The sequence below is a fragment of the Urocampus carinirostris genome, chromosome 7, assembly GCF_059441175.1.
Source record: "Urocampus carinirostris isolate Australia breed hairy pipefish chromosome 7, RoL_Ucar_1.0, whole genome shotgun sequence".
NCBI classification, from domain to species: Eukaryota; Metazoa; Chordata; class Actinopteri; order Syngnathiformes; family Syngnathidae; genus Urocampus; species Urocampus carinirostris.
The window spans coordinates 16,710,162-16,732,726 of record NC_142355.1 but is presented as its reverse complement, the minus strand read 5'-3'; the positions used below and the strand labels follow the sequence as shown (position 1 = coordinate 16,732,726).

Sequence of the window (22,565 nt, the reverse complement as noted above, 5' to 3'; positions counted from 1 at the left end):
CGCGGAAATGCTGAGGCGAGCGTTCTGGAAGTTGACGAGGTTTGTGCTCTTTAATGAACCTTGCGTGTTCGGGAGGCCTGAAGGTGATCGCTACTGTACACCTCTATGTAATAGCACGGGACGGCTCATTATAGCGGGAGCATAACAATTCGCACACTCATTTTCCAGCATCCAGTTTTTAATTAATCCAGTAGGCTGTCTTAAACACAGGGTACACAAATTGCCTCCGGCCTCATAATTAATTCTAATGGAAGAAATTAAAAATTGGTGGGGTGTGTTTGGATTGTCGGTCTGTGTTACTGGGGCTTCGGGCTCGCTGGAGCGACGCTGTCACCGACAAGCATCTCTTACTGCGCCGGCCAATCTTGTGCTCTTTGAGTCCAAGCATGCAGATGAATTGATTGTGTGTGTCTGTGCGTGCGTGTGCGCACAAAAGCATATGTTCTTTTATTAGGCCCCAGCGCTCTTGTGTGATAAAATAGTTTCATTGTGTGGACTGATTCCGTTCATTTTTAATGTGAATGGCTCTATGTCTTGAATAATTATTATAATTATAAAGACCTATACATATAATATCAATACTTGCACGTCCGGTCGCTCACTCACAAGCACACACATGCACAAGCATCTATACATACCAGGGGTGGCCAACACGTGGCTCTAGAGCCGCATGCGGCTCTTGGCCAATAAGAATGTGGCTCTTTGCCTTGTTTCATGTTTAGTTTTTTTTGTTTGTATTGAGGGTGGACACTTTCCTTGAAATCAATACAAGAACAATACTTCTTTTATTGTAAGGAAAGGAGTGTGTTATGGGAAATAATATGTTTGTGTGTGTTTGTGTGTGTCTGTCTGTCATGGCAGGTCAGTGCGTGGTGTGGCTCTTCAAATTCACAGTTAAAAATTTCGTCTCTTTGTGTCAAACTTGTTCGCCAACCCTGATATATACTAAGGAGCGACCAGTATTGTTTTTCCAGGGCCGATACAGACTATTATTATTAACAGTAGGCCAGTCACTGATATTTGTAACTGTATTTAATTGCTGTAAAGCAGGGGTGTCAAACTCATTTTAACTCGGGGGCCACACGATAGAACAAACATTCTCTCGGGGGCTGGACCAGTAGATTAGAGAAAAAGAAAGAGAGACAGAGGGAGAGAAAAAGAGAGATGGTTGGACAAAGAAAGACAGAAAGAGAGAGAGAAAAGAGAGAGAGAGAGAACATGAGAAGCAAAATACATAAAAAGAGAAAAGTGAGTGAGGGGGAAAGAAAGAGAGAGAAATAAATCCAAAGAAAAATAGAAAGAGAGAAAGAGAGGAAGGAAAGAGAGAAGGGGAGAAAGAGAGAAGGGGAAAGCAACAGTGCAAGAGAAAGAGAGAAAATAGAGAAAAGGAAAAAGGAAAGAGCGAAAGAAGGTAAAAAGACAGGGAGAAAGGGACAAAAAGAAACAAAGAAAGAGAAAAAAAGCGAAACACAGAGAGTGAAAGATAGAAAGACAGAGATTGAGAGAAAAATTGATGAAGAGAGAGGGAGAGAGGGAGAATGAGCGATAGAGAGACAGAGAGCAAGAGACAGAAAGAGACAGAGAAATATAAATACAACTGCAGCGTCTTTGTGACAGGCACCTGGCTTTGGCAATATCTAGTGGACATATTTCAACCTGCATCTCGTTTTCCTCTTGTGCTTCTATGAGCATTGTCTCACGGGCCGGATTCAATCCCTTGCAGACCTGATTGACTGAATGCACTACTTTTATCAATTTCATCAAAAACAATAAAAAAATGGTTTGTTGGATTAACACATTTCTCAAGTTATTATAAACAACACAATAGTGAAATTAAAAACAGAACGACACAATATTTGGGTTTGTTTAAGCAGAATCACCAAGAATCCACCTTTTTTATATAAACAAACTACCTTATATTTTAGGTTTAATACAAAATTATCTTTATTGAATCAAATACCCCAATATTTAGTGTTTGAATGAATTATTTGTTATTTTAGACAACAAAAATGAACCCATTTCTGGGGTTTGTTTTGTAGATACAAACCCTAATTTTGTCAGACAGGACGAAAGGAAGACTGAGATCACTTCCGCTCGTTACTTGGTTTTATTGAAAGGAAGGAAATGACAAGGTGGGATTCTTCGATCCGTTGGTTGGCGGATTGACGGAACTTGACAGGCGGGTGAAGGCTTGGCGGGAATGGTCGCGGACTGGCGTAATCGTAGTGTTGTTGGCCGGGGCTGGAGAAGAAGGGCGTCGTTGTATTCGGAAAAGAGTTCAGGAGTCAGACGGGCAGGGCAGGTCGTAGGCAATTACAGAAACGGGTCGGCAACGGAGATCAATCAGAAGAAAACAGGCAAAGAGTCAGAGGTACGGGCTTACTGAGCTGAAGGCAACAGGTAGCGTGAGTACAATCAGACAACTTGATTCCAGAAGCTGAGGAGTTAAATGGACAGGGTGCGCCAATCAGCTGTCCTGGCTGTTGTCGCCAAAATCTGAGCACAGGTGTTCCCAATTCAGATGATTGTGACAAATTTTGAACAACTCCACCCATATTTCATTTCGTTTGTTAACCCAACTAGTTTTAGACATTTTCGACATGATGACACCATGACTATGTTTTAAATTATTTCATTATGGTTGCTTCTTTAAAAATGTAGTATTAAATATTACATACCCCATGGAGTGCTTTCATGTACCCCCAGGGAAACACATACCCCCATTTGAGAACAGATGATCTAATTAAAAAATACAAGAATATCTTTTTGCTTTCAAATCAATGGGGTTCATCCATTTAATATTTTCACCACATTTTTATTAACACCTTTTTCTTAATATCCCTTTGAAAAAATGTTTTTTCTTGCAGGCCATTACACATTTTAGTGTGTAATGCGGCAGTGTGCACTCAGCCTTGGATTTTGACCGAAGACGGACTGGAGTCCACCTTCCAGATCTGTCATCTGGGTCACTTTTTGTTGGTCCAGTGCCTGCAGGATCTGCTTCGTCGCTCAGCTCCGGCCCGTGTGGTGGTGGTTTCGTCCGAGTCACACAGGTAAGAGGTTGTGCATAGAAAAAGGGAGAAAACTAAGAAATAATATGTCCAATACACGTATTAGCGTTTTTGCACCCTCATCAGGTTGGAACTTTGTAATAGAAACATTGTTTTTCAATTTCAGCCATCAGGTGAGACAGTCACGTCAAGTCAAGTCACATTTATTTATACAGCCCCTTATCACAAAAATGTCTCAAAGGACTGCACAGGATTACAATTACTCAATTACCTGATCTTAAACCAACATGCGGGCAAGGAACAACTCAAAACCTCAGCCCAGAGATGTAGTCTCTCCAACGTGTCCTGGTTGGTCCCAGGGGCCTCCTGCCAGTGACACATGCCCGACACACTTCCTGAGGAATGCATCCGGGAGGGATCCTTATCAGATGCCCAAGCAACCTCAGCTGGTTCCATCTAATTCAGAGAAGCAGTGGCTCTGCACTGAGTCCCTACCAGATTATCGAGCTTCTCACCCTATCTCTAAGGGAGATCCCAGTCACCCTGTGGAGGAAACTCATTTCATTTGTATCTGGGATCTTGTTCTTTCGGTCATGACTCACAGTTTATGACCATAGGTAAGGGTAGGACCGTAGAATGACCGGTAAATCGAGAGCTTTGCCTTTCATCTCTGATCCTACTACAACACGACAAAACTGGTATAGGGTCTGCATGACAATGACAGCAGACTGTGCACAGATCCTGTTCCATCCCAACCTTTCTCGTGAACAAGAACCAGAGATACTCGAACTCCTCCACTTGGGGTAGGATCTCATCCCCGACCCGGAAGGAGCATGCCACCCTTTTTCGACTGGTCTCGGACTTTGTGTCGATCTTCTACCCCGCCGCCAAACACTTGGCTGAAGAGTGCTTTACAAATACATTTTGATTTGATTTAAAAATGTACCCTGCACACGTTGCATGCCGCTGCTCATCGAAGCACAGGATATAACTCATAAGAGTGCAGCTGCGTGATCCACTAGAACAAGTACGCACATGTTCCTTTGGTCGCAGGTCACTCCGATCAATCAATTGGGCTCAGGCCCATCTGACAGAGTGACTGAAAAACCGGATCGATTGGCGAGCAGCCCCTGCATACGCCAGTTCAGGGCTCGCAGATCGCAGCAAGACATCATGCTTGTCAGGTTTATGACAGCAAAGGAACGAGACGGGACAGACCAACTCCCGGAAGCAGAAACGGGAAAAAGAGAGACAGAAAGATGGTAGGAAGGGTCAGGAGTAAATTTTGTCCGTGAAGTCCATCCATCATGTTGATGATATGTTTAATTCATCTTGACGGCGTGTGGCGGGAAATTAGTTTTCCAGTGAGTAAGGCTGTCTTGCTCGACAATACACATCAAGTCTGATGTATCAGTTTTTTGCTTAAAGTGCTATTGCAAGGCTGCAGCGGTAAGCCTGCACTTGTTTGGATAATGAATTGTACTATTTACACTTGATGTTTTGAATCCATCGTGCATCGTTAAGATGACACCATTTTTTTCCCAATCCGCCCACATATTTCGCTTCAGATTCAATCTAATATCTAAAGGAGTTGTACGGAATTTGGACAGTTTTTACTCGCTGCTGCCTTCACCTAGCTGTGTCATCATTACAGCCTTCATTGGTGTGTTCATGATATGCGTGCAGGTCACTGCATTTTTAGACATGCTTGAATTAACTGTTCTTTTCATCTTTGGTTTCTGGTTGGCATTTGGACTGTACTTGAAACAGACATTTTCTTTCTTTTAACGTTATTATGCTACACTTATTTACCGGCACCTGGGAGAGCATTAAATCACTCTTTACCCCTCTCCTCCCCCCTAGCTAATGTGTTCCACCCCGAACATCTTTGCTAAAAGTAAAATAAAAGCAGGTAGGAAAGGTAGAAGAAAGCTCTAGGGCTTTTTGACGCACATACCTAAAAAAGAAAATATTTATCTTTAAACTTTTTCAAGGGAACTTCAAACACCATACCCCACATTTAAGTAGTTCTCTATCTGATACCCTGCACATGCCTCTATCTGTCTATATCAAATTTAATCTTTTCTTTTCTTTCCCCCTCACTCACTTTTCTCTTTCTATCTATTTTGCTTCTCATGTTCTCTCTCTCTCTCTCTTTTCTCTCTCTCTTTCTGTCTTTCTTTGTTCTATCGTGTGGCCCCTGAGTTAAAATGAGTTTGACACCCCTGCTTTACAGCAATTAAATACAGTTACAAATATCAGTGACTGGCCTACTGTTAATAATAATAGTCTGTATATATTTTTCATCACATTTTTTGATTGATCTCAGGTTTTATTCTAAACATATCGTACCAGTCTTAAAAGCGTTATATAAATACTCAGTCATTAAATGATTAATTAATGAAATAAACTAAACATTTTAATGTCAAACCCTCTTTTAATCAACAGATTATTTAAAATTGGGTGATATAAAAATCGTAATAATTAGATCTGGTAATCACAATGTTGCTTGAATGATTAGTCACAATTTATTTGTACATTAAACCACAGAATAATCTTTAAAACTAAATTCAGACCAAAACCTAATAGGCTGAACCCCTCGCTGATTTTCACCTTTACCTTTACAAGATCACAAAGAAAAAAGGGAAACGTTTTTTTTAAACATTATACATGACAAATTAACAGTTCAACTATATTTTCATTTTTTAGATAATGTTTAAAAATGTGTCTTACAGTTTTCATCGTCAAGATTGTTCGATAATATAACTCTACTTAATGCACTGGTCTTTTATTATTTGTTGTGGTTTTAATCTAACTGTAACAATAATAAAATCATTAGGTTAAGTTATAGCTATTATTTATTCACTCTCCAAAGTAAAGCGTGAAGACCCACACCATTTTGTTATTACTTGTTTTAAAGCTATGCTTTTTAATCATTTTATATTGATTTTGATTCACAAGACACACCGTATATTAAACATATTTAAAGATGAATTTCTGGCACCAGTTTCACGTTTTTTTTTATAATAAACCTTATTTTTCATGTTCCCTAAATTGTAATGATTTTTTTTTTATCTGTGGTCACGGAAATAATGTTTTTTTTTCTTTATTTAATGAGAATTTTTCAAAACATGTTTCTTAGGTTTAAAAAAAAAAAAAAAAAAAAAGTAATAATAATAACAATACTAATAAAATTGATAATTAAAATATCCAAAAAGTATCCTGCAGTGAAACACAAATTAGATTTAGTACATTCAATGGTATATATGTATCCGTAAAATTAAAACCGAATGGAAATATGTGCACATTTATTTTTAAAAATCATTTTTTTCTTTTTGCAGTTAAATCTTAAACACCTTCATCAAATAAAATAAGTTATTAAATACACGGCACTACCTCATGAGCAGATAACTACAATATTAAACAATAATGATCTGCTGCCACCAACTGATATGGACGAAAGAGACAGTTATTCGGCTTATCACTGGAAAAAAGATACGTACTGAATAACGACATCCTTTTTTAAAAAGATATGATTTACTCTGGCACACTGGACAAGGTATCACAGCACACTCAAAAAAACGCTAACCTAGAAGACTTATCTATAACAGGGTTCTCCAACCTTTTTCAAGCTATGACCTAATTTGTGTTACCAATAAGGCACCCAGTTTGATATTTGTTTCTAAAATACATACTTAGCTAGATGGCTTGCTAAGTAGCTTAAAGAGGCGGCTTGATAGGAAACTAGAAAGATAAAAAGGTAAAAAACTAAAAAAACTAAACGGGAGCTACATATAGTAGCTAGCTAAAACAGAAAAAAAGCTACTAAATATCAAACTAGAACGTTAATAAAGCGACGTAGGTAGCTAGAATGGAGGGGGAATGTTTGCTTGATAACTTGCAAAAATGTACAATGTTTGCTAGATAGCTTGCAAAAAAATTTAAAATCTAGCTCAATCGTAAAAAAGCTTGGAGGATAGCTAGGTATAAAGCTAAAAAAAATAGCCAGATAGATACCGAAAACAACCTGCATATTTTTGCTCATTTGCTTTATAAAATCCTTGAATTGTAATTTAGTTTTTTGTATGTCCTGTAAAATAAATCAATAAAAATGTAAAGGAATAAATGAGTTTAATACACGAATTAATTATTATTCTGTTCTCTTAATTGCTTGATAATAGATTGTTTTTAAGCCCATGTACTGGCATTTATTTATTTGAATTTCTAAAATCACATTATCACTATGTTGTTACTATGTTTTTACAGGCTAATTAATGAAAATATATTAAACAGATTCGGTTAACCAATTAAAAAGATAATGTTACTTCAAAATCACAATGATCCAGCACTGGTGAGCTATACTCACAACAGGTCCGCGGGCACGCCAGCTGTCCTTAGGGGGCAACGAAATGCCCGTGGGCACCATGTTGGATACCCCACGATCTACAATAATACATGTTTTGGGATTTGGAAATGATACCATTTGATTGTGCGATACATTGATATGTGGGATAAGTAGTAATGGGAAATCACACCTTTTTCCTCAGTGCTTTGCAGCTAGCTTCTTCAAAGAGAGCATTTGGTACTTTCCAACCTTGCCCATAGAAAATATCTCCTATGACATCTTCTCTACTCCCCAACTCATTTCAGTAGTATATTACCTCCACTGAAGTCATCCGCTCTCATTTTTGTTTGCTCCATTTACCACTTTCCAGAGATCTGCCGTTTATTCACTTAACCTCCCCTCACATGCATCGTTTGCGACCTCTGACCCGCCGGCATATTGTATTCCCTAAGCCCCTCCAACACAGCCAAAGTACTGACCTGCGAGGGTCCAGGTTTGGGGAGAGATGAACTCTCGTGTAATGACTGGACACTTTATCAGTTTCCAACACACGGAGCTTACTGTGGAATTGGCCCCAGTATGGTTTGACTCTGTCCTCCAGCTGCATCAGATCTGTTTCATACAAGGAGAGATGATATCCTTAATGAAATAACCTCTGATAGATGTGAGCTGCAGCGCTGCTTCCGTAGTTCCGCTGTACGAATAAATCACCCTGAGCTCGGACAACTATAGATGCAACATTCTTAGACATTTTATTATTCTATTTATGAGTCTATCTATTTATCGGATAACATTATTTGAACTTAATTTCAAATTGGCATTGTAGAAAACATAAATGCACATATTTTCTTTTTCATAAGGCACACTGGATTGTAAGGTTCACTCGTTTATCTCTGGCAAATTTTAAGCTGCGCCTTCTAGTCCTTTAATTCGTTATTTATTATCCCGTCATCAGTTTGAACAAACTGAAGAGCGAAGATGTTTAGCATTATTCTACAACTAATCAAATTCAATAACCACCTAAAAAATATACACTTTTTTAAATAAAAACCTCTGCATTTTCCCATTTTGTATTGGTCCAATGACTTAAACCCATCTAGAGGGACAAGGCCATTTTGTAGAACAGTGAAATCAAAGATAAGACTCATGCAAGCGCTTGTTACATCCATCTTCTGCTTGCGAGACATGGACTTTCACAGAAAAGCTGGAAAGAAAAATCTAGGCCATGGAGATGTGATGCAGAATATGATTTTTTTTTTTTTGGTGCAATTTTTGTTTAGGCCTTCTCAGTTGTTTTTATAAATTACCGGCATATTGATATTATCAACACAGGCCTAGAGAGCTTTCTTGTGATTGATTGGGAAAATAACATGTGATACGGTGTTCAAATTTGTTCAAATTTTCCTACATAAAGTTTAGTGTGAAAATAACACTATAATAAAGTGTTAATAATTTCACACATTTGGTTTTGTGTCAAAGTAACATGTAAAATTTTATAATAATGTGTTGATAATTTCACACCTGAGGTTTACTGTGAAATAACATGTGAAAGTATGTAATTATGTCGCACAAAAGTCTAAGTCTCACTCCTGGCCAAACTTTAAAAAAAAAACTGCGAATTGTAGCCTGGAAAATTTGGTGCATAATATACTGTATCTATTAATTTTAAATCCCCATCTCAAAATAAAATAGAGGTTCAACTTTGTCTACTTTGCAACTGCGACGAAGAGATTGGTAAGGGAAAAAAAGTTTGAATATTCCCGGTCTGGCAACTGATTTATCAAGCCGACGCGAGGAGTTATGAAGTCGCAGCACATGAAATGAAAAAGCCTGCAGATGTTGTAATTTAACCAAGCAAGGATGTTGTGCAGGCCGACGGTAAACAACGAGCCGGCAGCCAGCTTGTAAAGTCGCCGGGAAAACATGTGATGTTTTGATTGGTTGTCTTCTAATGCCGGATATTAATATGTAGGAAGTGTGTGCTTTGCCAAGTCGGGCGATGGTCGGGGAAGCGTGTTAAAACATCTGGATTTTAACAGCTGCGTCACAGGCAATTAAGGAACACCGTGTCGTGTCTTTTGATTTGTGTTGCGGCCCGCGCGTCACATCTGCCGACGGATTTTGCCCGGATTCTTAACAACCCCGCTTTCATCTATCTTTCAGGTTCACCGACTTGTTAGACTCGTGCGGTAAAGTGGACCTGGCGCGGTTGTCGCCCCCTCGGAAGGACTACTGGTCCATGCTGGCCTACAACCGAGCCAAGCTGTGTAACGTTCTGTTCAGCAACGAGTTGCACCGCCGCCTTTTGCCACATGGGGTGACGTCCAACGCCGTGCACCCCGGCAACATGATGTACACGGCCATTCATCGAAGCTGGTGGCTCATGACCTTCCTGTTCACCCTGGCTAGACCGTTCACCAAGTCAATGGTAGGAACTAAAACAGTGTTACCAAGTTTCTTTAATTTGAGTTTCATTTGGTCCACAAAGGGGCAGTTCAGTCAGGGGCATTTACAAGTTTATCGTTTAGTATATACCCAAATCAAAGAGAGAAGACATTGATGGATTGTGCAAGGAGAACAGGAGATGACATACAAAACCGTCAAATAACCAAATTTCCAACCTGTACTTAACCATTTCCCTAAAAAGCAGATCAGCCCTAAAGACTGGAAATCAAAGAACATCGACAAGATTAGCCAATGGTGACAATCATGAGAACGGCGCATAATAATCAAAACAGCAATGGTAACAATATGAAAAAACATTCAAAACAACAAACAAAAGTGAGACAAAATAATAAACAATTCTGCGCAATCATAATCAAAATAACAAATAACCCTGGAATTCTTAGCAAACTTCTTCTCAGGTGTCTCATAGTAAAAATAGAGTTACTTATTCCCTCATCATTCCCCGATTATTTTTCCCATGAAAACAAGCACATTATGAACAGTTTTTATTTTTCGAAAAGCTGCAAAACAAACATTAAATGATTTACTTGGAAGGTTATCAAACTCCAGCCCGAAGGGCCATTTGCGGTTCTTAATGCTGGCACTTGGTCTACAAACAAATCCAAACATTACCATTGCATGAAAATGTTACAAAACAATAAAATATTTAACACATTTTGAAAAAAATTGAATTAAAACTTTCTGCCCATCCATCCCAAGCAAGCAGGCAAGCTACTCCGAACCAGTCATCCTGACAATCACATATCAATTAACACCAGGGATCACAAACATTGTTTAAGGTGAGCGCAATCAATAATAGGGTCAAGAAACATCCAATGCACTTTCGCCCCAAAAAAGGACTGTACTAATACATGTGTAAATGATAATTCTAAAAAATATGTTTTTTTTTTTTAATTGAAAATGTATGTAAGGACTTGTCAAGGATGTTGGAAAACAAATAATACCATTATGGAACTTTATACATAAAAAAAATAATAATGTGAAAACTAGATAATGCTAATATACAACACTTTTTTTGTAATTTTTTTTTGAAAATCACTAACAATTTTGAAATGAGTTTTAAATTAGTTTATACATAATGTATACATTTCATCAATACATTTTAGATTTATAAATATATTCATCTGTGGTATTAGAATTAATAAATTAGGAACAAATATATACACTAATCTTGTATTTTTACTAATCGTTTACATTATTCAGCACGGCGGCGCAGTGGTTAGCGCTTGTGCGGCACAGTTCATGTCATGGGAACCTGTCGTGGGTTCAAATCCAGCTCCAGACTTTCTGTGCGGAGTTTGTATGTTCTCCCCGTGCTTGCGTGGGTTTCCTCCGGGCACTCCGGTTTCCTCCCACATTCCAAAAACATGCATTTCAGGTGAAATGGCCGGTCCAAATTGTCCCTAGGTGTGAATGAGCGAATGAGTTGTCTGTCCCCGTGTGCCCTGCGACTGGCTGGCAACCAGTTCAGGGTGTCCCCTGCCCACTGCCCGAAGATGGCTGGGATGGGCTCCAGCCCCCCCGCGACCCAACTGAGGATAAGCGGTACGGCTAATGAGATGAGAGATGAGAACATTAAGCTTACGTTCTTCTCTCTCAATAAATTTGACCACTTGGCATTTGTTTACTTCTAATGAAATCTTTCCCAGAGTGAGCCAAATGAAACAACACTTTGTGAAAATCGGGTACCGGATGTCAGTCGCTCTTTCTCAACGTTCCTGTGCTGAAGTTCACCTCACGTGCTCCATTTGTGTTTCTTTGGCTGTTGTACAACTTAGTCAGCGTTTTATTTGTCTTGTGCCGTTTGTGAGATGCAGTAGAGGAAAAGGGTAGCGAGGGGCAGCGTGTTCCCATTGTGAGGAAGAAGGTCTGCTTTTCTCATAGAGATATTCCCTATTGTGTTTTACTCTTATACCTGTTTATTTAACTCAGGGGTGACTTTACCCCTTACCCCTTGTTGATCCTGTGTACGGTCATCACTGGGTTACTGCAAATGTGTTCTTTCTCTACACAATCCAGAGTACTGACACTATGAACTAGCATGTACCCCTAGCCCACCAGGAGAAGCGATTATTGTATATTTTCTGATGCCTTATATTCTATAGCTTATGTATGACCGATATTTCATGTTGACAATATCTGTGTATTATTTGTTATTGCGACATCCATTACAGCCTTTTCATCTTGAAAGGGGGATTACCTCATGTGCGGTCCCTTCTTAAGGTTTCTTCATTTTCCTCATGTTGAGGTTTTTGAGTTTTTCTTGCCCTCATGTAGGTTTTAGATCAGGGGATGGTGAAATAATAGTCTGTGGTTTGCAATAATCTGTGTTCTGTGCAGCCCCTTTGAGACTCCTTGTAATTAAGGGCTGTACAGATAAACGTGACTTGACTTAATTAAGAGCTTTGTTATGACAGAAAATGGGAATACAGTCAAGACGTTATGTTCACACAAGTTGTCATTGAGAGGAAAATATAAATTGTAGAAATCGCGGCTTGTTCACTTAAAGTCAGGGTCTGTTCTTTAGAAGCACCACTTTCTTCTGATGGGGGTTTCAAGGTTAGTGTACCCCTCAGAAGCCCGGGAATTATGTTTTGAGGTCAGAGCAGAGTTTGGTTCCGGAGTAAATAAGGGGCCAGACAATATCGAAGTGAGTGTTTCTTGTGTGGATTTGCTTTCCAAAAAGCGCAAGGGTCCTCGCTGTTGTGTCCTGCGACGATTGCAGGGTGGCGACAGAGTACCGAAGCAGCAACAGCAAGCCATCTAGTGCCAATATAAATACACTTTTACACCAAATACACTTCTACACCTTTTCAAGGACAGATTAAGCTTTCTACTTTTTTGTTTTGTACAAAAATTGGTTGCATGGATAGCCTTTGTCATTTTCTGTGTGTTGCAGTACTGAGCATAAACAGCCTTTTTTTGAAATATTTGTAACTTTTTTTCAAAACAAATCAAGATGCATCTATTTTTTTGTTTGAGTTTCTCCCAGATGAGCAGATCCGCGTTGCGGGCTGTGTTTTGTTAAAATGTGTTGACAAGAATCATTCGCATCAATCAAAGTGTTGGTTCCGATAGAAGATTATAACCAGCTGCTTGGAGTAGTCATTAGTCAGAAGTTGCAGTACCCAATTTGGCCACCAGAGGACGTGAGAGACCACATGAAAGCATATGTTAATTGATTTTGTTGGTATTTATTGAGGATGCACAAAACATTGCTAAAGATACTGGCGGAGGCCTAGAGTACAACTTTGGTAATTCCCCTTGAAAATTGTTCACCTGTTTCGGAGCCTGTAAGCCACCCCCCCCACACACACACAAACACAAACATTTGCACACACAAATTGGGATTTGAAAAGGACTTAAGATTGAGACATTTTTAAAAACTTTTTGTGCTTCATAATGCGATCTGTTTCTGGGAATTTCAAAAAGAGAAAATCACTAGTGTATTATAATCCATTGGGCCTCATAGTCTAGAAAAAGACAGTACTGTTTTATGATAGTACTTGGAGAGCATGGAATAGAAAGGAAGGAAAACCAAGGGTTCTTCCACTTTACCTGGCTTCCCATTAGTGTTGTCCTGGGCCACCAGGGGGCACTATGATGTATACAGATATACAGTAATTTACAATGATGTGTACCCAGAAGAGGATAAATAATATATGCATGTGAGTATTGTTGTATATTATGTCTGGATTTCTTGCTTACTTTGGGGAGAAAACTGCACAACTTTGCGTGACACATAGAAAATAAATACTACTTTTTGTGTTTAAACCTTTCACGCTGTTGTGAAAACAGCAGATTTTGTTATATTACGTTTTTCTTATTGTTAGCATTGTATACCTCAGGAAACAAATCATACCGTTGCTGGCCTTGACCAAAATCTTATTATTTTAATTAAAAAAAAATGGCTGATAGTGTTTTATTGAACTTAAGTAGACGTCAAATTGTGTGTTCCCGCTGTGTCTAAGTGGGTTTGTCTTTAAAAGCAATTAATGGAGCGCATGCTAATTCTGATTCCGGACTTACCCCACACCAGCCTAATTAAACGGTGTGTAGATGTTAGTAAATATTAAAGGGCAAAGGTAGGGCTAGTAATTAAAATTCGGGGTGTGCTGACACAGCAATTAGCCAAAACTTGTGTCTGATAAAGGCCACACACACACACATGCACACACTTCTCACATGCACCCTGGCAAACCCTTAAGACGAGCCTTTGCTTTTATTTAAATCTGGCCTTGATAAGACCCCTGGAAGTGTACTCTCTTTAAAACCCTCTGCTCCTCACAGTTTGCCCCCCTCCACATTAAGGGCTTAATAAAACAGTGATATTATTTCCGTTATTGGTTGCGAGGCTATGAAGATGCTATCGCTTTAATTGCACGCGTACACTTGCGGGATCCGCCGAGATTGTTCAGGGATGCAAACATAAGCAAAATGTGGAGTTGAAAAAACAATCACGGAGAGTCCCCATGCGTGTTCTTGCCTCTCATTTAAAACATAGCTTTGATTTATAGCAGCACGGGTGGGATGATGTACAGTAAAAAAAACGTTGGACCACTTTGTTTTATGCGGATCTAATGTGTCACGGATCGTTCTACACATATTTCTAAAATATCGATTTTACTTTTTGAGAGGAAACTGGCAAGTTGTACTTAAGATATTCAAAACATTCAGAAAAAGATTACAGCGACAACCTCCCTTTACAATTACTAGAGTCTTAGTTCTACTAATTGTATGAGATTCTTGACAAATTCTAAGAAAAATATTGTGTTACTCAATAAGCATTTACCTGGCCACCCCTAGTTGTAAACATTATCAACTGAGTCGATTATTAGCAACAATGATAAGAATTTCAAAGCCGAGCATATGATGTTTTTTTACAGGAATGTGGTTTGTTGTACTTCAAACATTCTAGAAACTGTCAGAACCCACACAGACGGAGGACCCAGACGCGTAACGTTTTCACACAAGCTTTATTTCACGGGAATGGGGCAGCCATGCGCGTGAACACAAACGCCAGGGATGCGGCGATCGCTGGGCTGAAGAAGTGAGACAGAGAAGTCGGAGGCAGACGAAATCGAGGCCAGACAGAACAGATGGGATCGATACAGGACGGGACAGATGGGATCGATACCGGATACTGGAGCAAGATACTGGACAGGATGAGACAAACGGGATCGATACTGGATACCGAAGACTGGAGCAAGATACTGGACAGGACATGACGGACGGGATCGATATCGGATACTGGAGACTGGAGCAAGATACCGGGCAGGAGGTGACAGACGGGATCGATACCGGATACTGGAGGCTGGAGCAAGATACCGGACAGAATGAGACAGACGGGGTCAATACCGGCTACTGGAGATTGGTGGAAGATACCGGACCGGACGAGACAGGCGGGATCGATATCAAATACTGGAGAATGGAGTAAGATACCGGGCAGGAGGAGACAGACGAGATCGATATCGGATACTGGAGACTGGTGCAGGATACCAGGCAGGAGGAGACAGACGAGATTGATATCATATAATGGAGACTGGAGCAAGATACCGGACAGGACGTGATAGATGGGGTCGATACCTGACACTGGAGCAAGATACCGGACAGGACGAGAGAGGCGGGATCGATACCGGATACTGGGTACACGAGCAGGATACCGGACAGAGTCAAAACTAAAATCTTGCAAGTGCAGAGTGATTGAGAGAACTAAGTTTAAATAGGAGGGAAGCCAATCAGGCAACGAGCCGTAGCTGGCACCAAACGGCGGGGCCAAGTGAGGGCAATGACAGCGACAATCCCCCTTTAGAATTATCTGGAATATTATTTCTTGAACTTTGAGTTTCTTGACAAATTACTTCTAACCATTTTGCTGATTATCAAGTCAAGGCTTTTTGAAGATCTGAACTCGGCTACTATATATTTCGGACTCTAACTTTCTCTAGAGTCAAATGAAAACTATTTAATAATTTTTATCTTTTTACTTCTTTATTTTTTTTCATTCTTAACGATATAATATTTCCTGTCATGTGAAAATAGATGAGACGGTCATCAGCGCAAAAGGAACATTATGGAATTGAAAGAAAAATTATAACATATGTTCAATACCAATGCATACGAGAGAATAGACACTTATTAAACCCCTTTTTGTACCCGAGCAGCCAGTGTTACTTATTTTATTTGTTCAATGTCATAATTTCCTATTCGGTAAATGTAATCAGACTACACTGGGAGATTGAGGAACCTTTTGCAAATCATGGTTACAATTTTCAATCAATGTAGTATATCAGCTCGTATTAAACTTTTTTTTTACAATAAACGTTCACAAAACTAAGATGAAGTTGTGCATAGAAAAAAAATATATTATGGTCCACAGTGTCAAAGGCAGCACTAAGGTCCAGCAACAGCAACAGCTTCGGTACAAGTTACCCAAAGCTGACCTCATCCGCTTTCGGAGCGGCCAATTCGCGGAACTCGTAACACAACCGAAGCGTTCCATGTCGTTCCTAAAGATCATCTTTAGACGACTTGAAGCGATTTAACAACAACAACAACAGCAACAGCAACAGTGATGAAGCGCCGAAGTCCATTGCCAGTAGAAGATCATTGGTTACCTTAATCCGGGGTGTAACTTTTGTATGAGCTTTCATACTCAAAACAGCACAGGATCTCAATAGTAGGACATCTTCTTTAAAATATATCCTTTCCATGCACATAACCTATCTGGAAGCTGTCAACTTTCTTGTTTTGTGACTTCCTTAAGCAAAAAAGAAACTTGTCTATTAGCGGAGAGCTCATCCCACTCCTCCACCGATGCTCCATCGCTGATCCCGTTTTGCTGAGCTGAGAAAAGCATCTATAAAGCGGCGTGACATTTTAATCATTCGAACTATCTGGCGCTAACATCATGTTCCCCTCCCTGCGCCTTGATCTGCTTATCAGAGATGGCCCATGAGCCCCTGTTTCTTTAATTCAGCGTGTTTGGAGTGGGAGTTTTCCCTGTGTCCTTGGCGCACATTATCAGTATTAAATGATCTGGTTTGCATGCGCCTGCTAGTATGTTAAGAGATGAAGGCTGGGACGTTATCGCAGCGCTCTTGATTTGCGATTGATGCTTACAATTTGATTGATGGATTTCAATTGAGTTATTCGATCCCTACAAAGTTTTGTGACGGTTGCAAGAGCTGAGGTGTTTGCTGGTAGTTATTTGGGAGTGTTCAAATATATTATTAACCCTTTAAGCGTTGTAAAATTACAACATTTTTTTGTTTTCCTAAAAGCAGTGTCTGAAATAACGTCTGCCCGGACGCCCAGGGTGTGCATCTTTCACGTCGGGCATACAACTTACAAAACGTCTCCGCACGGGTGGCCGACAACATTTTTAAGAAAAAAAAAAGAAAAATATTTTTTCAAATCAAACAATTGCTTTATTCCGATTTCGAAATCTTTGTCCAGTTTGGAAATTTCGGAATTTTGGTTAGTTTGACAATTTGCATACTCGGCACCAATCAGAAGCCTGCATCGAATAACTTCATGATTCCAGACTTTCCCATATTTATAAGGGAGTACATTTGCATATCATTTTCCAAAGTAGACGCACAGAGAACATAAGAAAAAATGAGAAATGGCCAGGAATCAAGCCAAAACCTCAGCCCCGGAAGAAATATTCAAAAGAAGCTAACAAAATGTATGATGCTACAAAACGTAAATGTACATTGGAAGCATCGTGGAAAGAGGAGTTCACGTGGCTTGTAGCAGACGACGCAACGCAAACATTGCATGAATGAAGATGAGTAAATACAGGCACGTACTGATGGCAGATGGAAAACAGCGATGTCATATACATGCAATGAATCTTATAAGTAGATATATCTCGTCTCATCTCATCTCATCTCATTAGCTGCACCGCTTATCCTCAGTAGGGTCGCGGGGGTGCTGGAGCCCATCCCAGCAATCATCGGGCAGTAGGCAGGGGACACCCTGAACTGGTTGCCAGCCAATCACAGGGCACACAGGGACAGACAACTCACTCGCTCATTCGCACCTAGGGACAATTTGGACCGGCCAATTCACCTGAAATGCATGTTTTTGGAATGTGGGAGGAAACCGGAGTGCCCGGAGGAAACCCACGCAAGCACGGGGAGATTTGAACCCACGCAGGAGGTTCCCATGACTTGAACTGTGCCGCACATGCGCTAACCACTATCCCGCCGTGCTGCCCCATAAGTAGATTTATAATAAACTTAATTTTAAAGTGCTGTTCTGTTATATATTCTGATTATCAATCCTTAATACTTTGCAACAATGGGTTTTTCTTTCGATTAGTCGTCTTATTGTGTTTCAAGTTGTGAAAAATGGGGATGGCAACTTTATGGCTGGGCAGGCAACTTTTCAGAGTTGTGTGCCCTGGTGTCCGGTAACTTCTTGTCATGAGTTTCAGACACTGCTAAAAGTATTATAAGTATAGAAATGTATTTTTCTGCGGTTGCATTTTTTTTTACATTAACACTAGCAGTCATTGAGTGGTATTGTTGGGACTCATTCTCCGTGGTAAATTTGTATAGAAGCCTGGCCCACTGGTGTTAATGAGCGGGTGTGTTGTTTGTCTCTGTGTGTGCTGCGACTGGGTACAGATAATCGATGGATATACAGTAAATAAGTAAGCATAAACATGTTCTCATAAAAGTTCCAACAAAATAATAGTTATTTTCATTCAAATTTCATTTTCATCTCCAAATGCCTCCTACAACATATAACACTGGGGTCTCAAAGTCATTTTACTTGGGGGCTGCCAGAGCTCAGGTCCAGGTAAGTTTGGGACAAATAATGTTTTCCACATAGGATGATCTGGTTAAACATAAAATATTCCACTGTTCTCAAGAAGCATTTTAAAAAAAAATTGCCTACACAATAGCAGATCTAAAAAAACAACAACATAAAGTATTACTATCAGGGTTTGTGCAGGTGCTTGGTATCGTTGAAAACGCTTGAATTATAATGTTGTGTTTTCAAGCAATGAAAAGTCCTTGAATTTTGAGTGAAGTTCTTGCAAATGCTTGAAGTTGTTTCCATGTTCCTCAACAAGTCTGCTTAAAAATGACATCGACATTGCTCTCTGGTGGCTTCGTCTTGCCATTGCAATTATTCTTCACCGGGTTATAGGGCGCACCCCGAAAAAATAGTTTTTGGTCCTATTTTTGACATACATAAGACGCACCGGATTATAAGGCGCTATAATGGGAACGTGGACAAAACAGTCAGATAGTTCAGTCCAACTTATTACCCCCTTATTATTCCCAAAGCTTGCAAAGTCGCAAATACGTGTCGAGAACACGTGCGGATGCGGTGTCCGTATGATGTCACAAGTCTTGGGATTCAAGAAATGCCAACCTTTCCTTAGTTTCTATTTTCTTTTTCGCTCGCAACTTTACTGTGCATATGACAATTAACACTTGGAATTGAGTTTAATTTGAAAATAGACACTCCATTCCATCCATTATCTGCACCGCTTATCACAGAAACATCGAGTTCAGTCTGAAACAAGATATATAGCTGGAGTAGCTCACCGAAGTCGTTGTGTTCATAATAATGTGCAGCCGTGGTCCTCTTATATCCGTGAGTGTAGTAAATCCAGGAGAATAAAAATACAAATACAGTATAGTAAAAAATGCTTTCTGTATGCCGTCAAACCACGTGCTATACACATTCATCTTTTTCGGCCAATTGCAGGCTTTGTTTTGCCGTTTAAGCCAATGCCAGCCTGTAAATGATAAAAAGGATCCGCCTCTTGACCTCCGAATAACTTTAGCCAATAGAGATCGATTCAACTGATGATTGACACATCTTTTTTGGCCAATTGCAAGCTTTGCTTTGCCGTTTAAGCCAATGCCAGACTGTAAATGATAAGGATCCGCCCCTTGACCTCCGAATAACTTTAGCCAATAGTGATCGATTCAACTGATGATTGACACATCTTTTTTGGCCAATTGCAGGCTTTGCTTTGCCGTTCAAGCCAATGCCAGACTGTAAATGATAAGGATCCGCCCCTTGAACTCCGAATAACTTTAGCCAATAGTGATCGATTCAACTGATGATTGACACATCTTTTTTGGCCAATTGCAGGCTTTGCTTTGCCGTTCAAGCCAATGCCAGACTGTAAATGATAAGGATCCGCCCCTTGAACTCCGAATAACTTTAGCCAATAGTGATCGATTCAACTGATGATTGACACATCTTTTTTGGCCAATTGCAGGCTTTGCTTTGCCGTTCAAGCCAATGCCAGACTGTAAATGATAAGGATCCGCCCCTTGACCTCCGAATAACTTTAGCCAATAGGGATCGATTCAACTGATGATTGACAAATCTTTTTTGGCCAATGCAGGCTTTGTTTTGCCGTTTAAGCCAATGCCAGCCTATAAATGATAAAAAGGATCCGCCCCTTGACCTCCGAATAACTTTAGCCAATAGTGATCGATTCAAATGATGATTGACACATTGGTTAGCCAATGAAACGCCGGTAAATAAATCCCAGCATACACCGCGGACTACTTGACGTTCGGGGGAAAATCTAGTTGGCGGCTGCAAGTTAGTTGCAAGACTTTGCGAATTAATATTGATCCATAAATAAGGCGCACTGTATTATAAGGCACATGGTCAGCTTTTGAAAAAAAATAAGGCTTTTAGGTGCGACTTATAGTGCGGAAAATACGGTAACTGCAGCTGGTCGCGCCCAAGAGGACAGGTGAATACTACGTCTGAACAGCGTACTGTCAAATGTGTATTACCGCAAGGATATCAATTACGGATATTGATCATTAACCATGGAAATAATTAAAGTAGCGTTTTCCTTCGGTAAATAGTTAAAACATCCTCCTACTGATAATGCAAGCTTCATATTACTTAGCATCATCTTTGCCCAACACCTAATTAGAGAAAGATTTGTCTCAAAACAAATATATCCTAGATTTCCTCAAGATCTAAAATTATTTTTTCATGATAAATGCACATGAAAGAAACCACAGATATATTTGTGGCTCTGCAAACAATATGATTCACACAAAATTATTTTTTTCTTTTAATGGAACTGTCGAAATGAGAACTTTAAACGATCTTTAGTTCTAGAATTGTGCCATTAAAAAGGTGTACAAACCCTGTATTCTGAAATAAACAACTCTGTAAGGAATAGAAAAATCCACAGTCTGCTGGGGCTGTACTTAAAGGGACATTGTATATTATTTAATGCCTCCTAATGTTAAAAAATATAAAAAGAATATTGATTTAAATAATTAGAAAAAATACTTGAATTATTATGTAAATATGCATTTTCTTAAATACTCTCCGGTCAAGATTTTTTTATATATTACTTGAGCCATATTTAAAGGGAGATGAAGTAAATGTCGGCCATCTTGGTGCTACGAGTGTCCGAAATAACAAAACGAAAACCTGCCAAAAGGCTAGACAAAAAACAAAAAAAAGTTGCATGACAGAATAAAGGGACATTAGTGGCCCAAAATCAAAGACTGTCCCTTTAAGATTGAACTATTGTTGTAGTTTGAACACTTTGAGTTTCTATCGTCCATATTCTTATTTTTAGCACTCGATTTTGGATGTACGACAGAATACAGCACCATCTAGTCGTCAATGCGATCACTTTACCTTTAATATTAAGGCAGAGACCTTCAACCTTAATACTTGGGGGCACAATTGGCCACCGGGCTGTGAAATTGAGACCCCTCATCTAAGTGGTTAAAAAACATAATTATATGTCTTTCTATTTTTGGGTCTTACACGGTTAATGTAGACTATATGACAATGATCGCCTGTTTCATTATGACAATATCTGCAGTTATGATTCAGCCTGTAACCTTTTGTGAAGTTGCCATGCTCTAACACGGACCCGATGACATTTTGTTGACAAACTGATTGCCCCCTGAAGATCGATGTACCCTCAGGCTCAGAGCAGCTGGGATCTGGCCTATTTCTTATCCAGCCTATAACCCAACCGTAAGTCCACTGTGCCGCTGTAACTTGAGATGGCATCCAGCGCCGTCATGCTAAAAAAAAGGAGTCTGCACTGTGAGTGCCGGACAGTGGCTGTCCAGGGCTTTTGCCACTTCTTGGTTGTGATTATTTCACCCTGGAGTCCGCCTCGGGCACCAAGCCACCTTTTTACATATGCACAAGCTGAACTTTTGACCAGGCGACGTCAATAAGTCGTCCACGGTCCCGGAGGACAGTTTTAGTTTTTTATCCATCTATCCCTGCTTTATCTACACCGCTTATCCTCAGTAGGGTCGCTGGGGTGCTGGAGCCTAGCCCAGGTATCCTCGGGCAATGGGCAGGAGACACCTTGAACTGGTTGCAAGCCAGTCGCAGGGCACACAGGGACAGACAACTCACTCGCTCATTCATACCTAGGGACAATTTGGACCAGCCAATTAACCTAACATGCATGTTTTTGGAATGTGGGAGGAAACCGGAGCGCCCGGAGGGAACATGCAAACTCCGCACAGGAAAGCTGGTAGCTGGATTTGATCCCATGACCTCCGCTTACCACTCAGACACTGTGCTGTCTGTTTTTCAGTCTTACACAATTATAGTGACGATGTTAAAAAAGGTTTCGGAGTTCAATTCAACTCTTTACATACACTTTACCGATAATGCATACAGGTAACATCCGGGTTACGACCGAGATCGGTTTTGACCAACCGGTCGAAAAATTATTACAAGGGTAGGATTGT

At 40.0% G+C, this 22,565-nt stretch overlaps 1 protein-coding gene across 3 annotated transcripts in view; it reads left to right on the top strand.

Annotated features, from left to right (window-relative positions):
• wwox (WW domain containing oxidoreductase) overlaps nt 1–22,565 on the top strand; it is a 295,918-nt gene that overhangs the window by 100,201 nt on the left and 173,152 nt on the right. For all 3 annotated transcript variants that reach the window (XM_088339909.1, XM_088339911.1, XM_088339910.1), the window contains exons 7-8: nt 2,868–3,053; nt 9,520–9,784. In XM_088339909.1, the coding sequence (XP_088196035.1) occupies nt 2,868–3,053; nt 9,520–9,784 (451 nt within the window). The remainder of the gene's footprint in view (nt 1–2,867; nt 3,054–9,519; nt 9,785–22,565) is intronic.